Source organism: Papaver somniferum, chromosome 7, assembly GCF_003573695.1.
Source record: "Papaver somniferum cultivar HN1 chromosome 7, ASM357369v1, whole genome shotgun sequence".
Taxonomy (NCBI): domain Eukaryota; kingdom Viridiplantae; phylum Streptophyta; class Magnoliopsida; order Ranunculales; family Papaveraceae; genus Papaver; species Papaver somniferum.
In genome coordinates this window covers 22564440-22569994 of record NC_039364.1, presented here as the reverse complement: position 1 = coordinate 22569994, position 5555 = coordinate 22564440, and the positions used below count along the sequence as shown (strand labels likewise).

Below are 5555 nucleotides of genomic sequence, written 5' to 3'. Positions count from 1 at the left end.
CAGTTGGAGATAGAGATATCGAGATGATGGGTGAAGAATGGTGAAAAGTTCTGGTTCGAAAAAACAGCAGTAATTCAGTTGGAGATAGAGATATCGAGATGATGGGTGATGGTCATGATAAAAGATGTACGGAATCAGAGCAAGTCTGTTGGTGGAATCCTAGCTATGAAAAACGTTGAAGAAATGTGGAAGATCAAGTCTACTGGGTTCCAAGCTGGAACAGAAAATGGATTTCTCAAGCTATTTTGTAAGGTCCTGCAGAAGACAGCTTGGAATTCAACCTATAGCATATCAGAATACGCAAACAGAAATGGCGAGAAACCCAAGTTAAAATTAACTCTTGTAGCGTAATAAGAGTCGTTACCAAGTTCATTAAGATTATGATACACACTAGTCCTAGATTATGATACACACTAGTCCTAGTGACTAACGAAATTGTAGTACAACAACCCTGATTAACAGGAAGTTCAAGTAAAAGAAATTGAAATAATCTGTTCTAATTGATAAATGATACAATCTACATAGCTGCAAGAAATCTAAGACGATTCTTATCAAAGACCTGGTCACCTTGTCATATATGTAACAAGCATATTCGCCATAAGAAAACCTCAAACTTGTCTTTGGCTTACCTTGGTGAGAAATAGTTGTCCATGAAAACGGTAACCAAGTTGAAACTGTGAATTCATGATATATCCAATATATGGATTATCCCTCTGCATCATATAATGGGATTGGATTTGTTTCAAAACCTTGGTCTCAAATTAGCTAGTCTGCTTCTTCTTCTTCAGCTTTGCTTGCTGCTGCTTTTCTAGCCTGCTTCTTCTTCAGCTTCGCTTGTTGCTTTTCTGTGTAACAGTAAATAGATGCTTCATTAGACATAGATGCATCAGAAATGAAACTAAAAGGAGCTAAAAAAGTGTAAGGATGGATACCTAATTTTCTCTTCGCTTCTGATTTCGCGAAGAACTCCAACCATTCGTCAGTCATAACATACATTGCTTCCTCTTCCTCTTCTTGCTCTTCTTCTAGCTGATATTCCTCATGCACAAACCTATTTACCATAGAACAATCATCAATGACCAAACTATAGAAAAACACAGTGATCTCAATAAGTTCCCATGTAACGTGCCCAAGATGAAATTCCAGACAAAATGTCAATGGAACGTGGAAACAAATGAATGTTCCATTATCATTACACAATCCAATTTAACCAATAATAATTCAGAACACAGCATTGCAACAGCCAACAAAACCCCAATCTGAAGCTTCAAAAAGACTTTACACATGGTTACGACCTACTGTACATTCTAATTCGATTCACATTTGAACAATTTATCACTAAACCTAGTTATGTGCCAATTTTTGACAATCTAGTTCAGTTTTCAGTCTCTAATAGCCTAATGCTAATCACAAACATGTAATCAAAGAAAATCCCAAATCTGAAATAAACCCTAAACCCTAACATTACAGGGCACAGAACCCATTAAGAAATAATAAGCATTTAATTGAAGTAAGACATGACTTACTGATAATCTGAGCCTTGTTGTTCCTTGGATTCAGAAGAAGTCTCTCCACTGAGAGTGGCAGGAATAGCAACAGAGGTGCCAGATTGGAATCTACAGGGAATAGTTGCTAGAGGAGGAAAATTAGGGCACGAATGAAAGTGATTAAGATTAGGGTGGGAAGTAAGGTTGTGATGTATACAAGGATTGAGATTCTGACCACCTAAATGGTGCTGGTGGTGAAGGTGATGTGGATGTTGGTGGTGGTGGTGGTGGTGGTGAAGGTGATGTGGATGATGGTGGTGGTGAAGGTGCTGTGGCTGGTGGTGGTGATGAGGAGGACATTGATACCAATGTGGGTGATGATGAACGAATCCACCGGGAATTCTGAACTGATGGGTTTCGGGCTCCATTGACGGATTATAATGCTTCCTGGATTCTGATTGCGTTCCTCGATGGTTCTCTGTAGTTATAAGTTGCTCGTGGAAGAATTTTATTTTGGCAACCAATCTGTAGATGTAGGCAGATACCAGACACCTTTTGATTAACCGGTTGTTTGGTTTTTTCTGATTCGCCAACCCTTTTTTCTTGGAAAAAGACTAAAATTGATAACCACATGCCAAAGAGGCACAAGGAGCAAAATAACCTCGCGTTTTTAGGGGCCACTCAAAAGGATTTAGGGGCCAATAATAAAACAAAAAAGGTCATCCAAAGGGAAAATGTAGCCAGTCCTTATCTCGCGTAATTCGTAATGGCGAAATTACCCTTATATATTCTGAGGATATGATAACATTGTTATCCTCCGATTGTAATCGGAAGCCAAAATATTACCCAGACTTCCGATTGTAGTCGGTGCAGTATTAGAATGATTTCTGTTTTATTTTTTCCATTGCTTTTTCATTTTTGAGTTGTTAGAGTTATTGATGAGTGCTAAAAAGTGCATATTTCTATATATTTTTGTTGGCATTTAACTCATCTTTTGTGCATTAATTCTACATTTTATCCCATATTCTGTATTTTCATTGTTTTCAAGAATAAATATTTTTCTTAATTAATTTTGCATTTTTAGGTAATAAATAAAGTCTGGATAACTTGCGGAGCGGAAAAGAGTTGAAGAGTAGTGAAAAGCCGGAAGAAATTACGCAAGGAAGCCGCAAAGAATGGTGCGCATAAACCCAAAAGACTAGAAATGGGCTCAAGAAGGAAGAATTGTTCTTAAAGAAGATATGGGCTTGGCATACCCAAGGCCCAAAACCCTTACCCAAACCCATTTTCTATAACCAAAACTGCCTCCATTCTCAGCCGTCAGATTGGATCCAACTCATCATCCTACGGTCGCTCATTCATAGATCATCAAAATCTGAAGTCTCTGCCAAACACCACAACGCTTAAATTCCAAGCCTTCAGATTAGATTGTAGTTGAATCGAACGGTCGCTCCTATGCATGTGCATCAAAATTAGATACTTCCGATTTACACTACAGTACCTAACATCATCTAACACCGTTGACTTCGTTGTATTTCACAATCCGACGGTCGAAGTGATTCATCTCTTATATTACCGTTAGATCTACCAAACATATTTGCATCCAACGATCAACGTTTCTGATCATCATATCCGATGTACATGCTCCACAGTGAAAATTCCTATACCCTAAAAACCATCGAGAGTTTTTTCTCTCATTCCCTTCTTCTCTTCCTTTCTTCTTCCTCCTCCCTGTTGCCGTACCGCTCCACCACCAACTCCACTGCCGCTCCACCGTACCACCATGTCCGCCACCACCAACTCTGCCACAACCACACCACCTTCTTTATCATCACCACCACCTACCGCACATGGTAACTTTCAATCAACTTCATCAACATCACACGATTTCAGTGACGTGTGGAATTGATGAGAATGATTGCATGTTATCAATCGAAGCTAGAAAAGGCAGGGGAAGGAGCAGTGAAGTCAGAGGAAGGATGGGTCAGCGATTGATTGAAGAAATTGCGCCATCAAAGTAAGATTTTACGAAACCCTAATTTCTCAATTTTTGGGATTTTTATAGAAAACCCTAATTTCTGTTAGGAGAAGCAATGAATTAGTTATGGGTTCAATTTGTACTGTCAAAAATTAGGTAAATCATATACCTAATTTCACTGTTTGAATTTGGGTATTTTTCTATAAACCCTAAATTGGGTATTGGGTATAAAAGGGAACTGTGGGTTTGTGTGTGAGGTTTTATGCCTGGAATAGCCGGCGTCCAGAACTTAGTTCTGTTAAATGTTCATTTTGTTGTTCACTGTTTATCCATTTTAATGTTTTGATTTTCTCCATTTTATGTCACTGTGATGTTGTTATGTGTTGTTCCTGTTATGAACTCCACTGTTGTGTTATGTTTGTTCTTTGCTGTCACTCCCATATTCCTGTTATGTTATGTTTCTGTAATGTTTGTATCATGTTCTGTAATGTTCTTGTTATGTATGTTCTAAACCTCAAATGCTAGGACTAGATGAAACCATGAATCAATAAGATAGTCTTCATCATGTGCAGCTCATGTCCAATGTTGTTAAGCCCTTAGACTAGTTGTACTTTAATCAGACAACTAGTACTTTGGTAACTATTTTAGCTGTGAGTAGAATATCCCCTAGGTTAATGGTGGATTCAACATCCTAGTGTTCTTTCATCACTCTTGTTTACTGTTTTGTGTGAATGTTAGGCTAAAGCCTGTGAAACATTGGATTGATTGAGCAGTGGGGAGAAACTAGTGCTCACTAGTGACTGTGAGCAAGCTGGTTCTCTTCCCACTCTAGTAGTATGCCTAGGCTCACCTTCACCATTTCACCTTCACCATCTCCCCTGCCCTTGGCTTAGGCCTTGGTTCCATTGTTCTCTGCTTGTAGTTTCATTGTACTGTCACATTTACTTCACTGTTACCTTGTGTTTATTGCTTCATTTCCATTGTCTCATTATTTCACTACTATCTTCATCATTTTCACAATCTTTTGTCACTGTTTTGTTTAGTGCATTGTTGTTTAGTTCTTTGCTGTTTAGTCATTGTCTTGTTTAATTTTCTTCATTGTCTTTGCCTTAGGCTAACTGCCTTTGTATTATTGCCTCACTGCCTTCTTCCTCTATCTTTGCTGTTTTGGCCTAGAGCCATTGTTGCTCACTGTTACCTGTCTCTCCTGGTCACTTCTTTTCTTCTTGACCAAAAACTCTCTAAGTCCACTGTCCATTGTTTGTACAAACTGAAGCCCAGTTCACTAAGGCAAAGACCCAGTTCAATCCAAATATCAAGCCCAGTTCAATTCACATCAGAAACCAACTGAACCCAAGTTCAGCCCATCAAAACCACTGAAAGCCCAACTCATTCCAAGGGTATACATAACCCGTTAGCACTCAAAAGCCCATTGATTATTCATAGCCCAATAACAAATTAGAGCCCAAAATAGCTAGAGAACTCCAAACACACCCAGTCTCTGTGGATCGACCCGTACTTGCACGAGCTACAACTGACGACCGTGCACTTGCGGTATTACTGTAGGCCCGTTTCATTTCGCTTCAATTTTATAAGCTTTTCCGGGCCCACCAAGTTTTTGGCGCCGCTGCCGGGGACCATTTTGCATTTAAATATAATATCTTTGAGGCCTACCAAGTTTTTGGCGCCGCTGCCGGGGATTGGTACTGTGTTTTTCTTGTAGTTTTATTAGCTATTTTTGCATTTCACTGCATAGCATTTGCATCTGCATCTGCTTCACTTCATTTGCTGTTGGACCTGCTGTTCTGAACCTGTTTTTCCTCTGCTGGGACGCCACCAAGGAAAAGAACCAAATCCCAACTGGGTTTTTGCAACAATATCAGAGCAGCTGGGCTGTGTTTAAAAGGTAACCCATTTAAGAGAACCCGAATTGTGGGCTTCCAATTTTTAATTGTGGGCTTGTAATATTAAAGCCAATTTTTGGGCTTCTCTTATTTTCTGTTGGGTTTGTAATAATTTTTGTGGGCTTGTTTGTTTAATTTGTGGGCTTGTATTTAATTTTTGTGAGCTTGTTTAATTTGGACTTGTAT

The 5555-nt window shown here is 39.1% G+C and overlaps 1 protein-coding gene across 1 annotated transcript; it reads right to left on the bottom strand.

Annotated features, from left to right (window-relative positions):
• Window positions 1–311: 311 nt before the first annotated feature.
• On the bottom strand, window positions 312–1992 carry LOC113300587 (transcription factor MafB-like). The gene is made up of 3 exons (XM_026549790.1): window positions 1527–1992; window positions 933–1051; window positions 312–845 (listed from the first exon to the last, which is right to left on the bottom strand). Exons 1-3 carry the CDS (start codon window positions 1913–1915, stop codon window positions 766–768), a joined length of 588 nt encoding a protein of 195 aa, XP_026405575.1. The 5' UTR covers window positions 1916–1992; the 3' UTR covers window positions 312–765.
• Between the last annotated feature and the right edge of the window lie 3563 nt (window positions 1993–5555).

What these genes read in the sequence shown, in the direction of transcription:
- LOC113300587 (XM_026549790.1), bottom strand. Translation starts at nt 1,915, where the DNA reads ATGGAGCCCGAAACCCATCAGTTCAGAATTCCCGGTGGATTCGTTCAT. An exon ending in CAACAAGGCTCAGATTATCA is followed by an intron (nt 1,052 to 1,526) that starts GTAAGTCATGTC and finishes TATGGTAAATAG; the next exon opens with GTTTGTGCATGAGGAATATC. An exon ending in AGAAGCGAAGAGAAAATTAG is followed by an intron (nt 846 to 932) that starts GTATCCATCCTT and finishes ACTGTTACACAG; the next exon opens with AAAAGCAACAAGCGAAGCTG.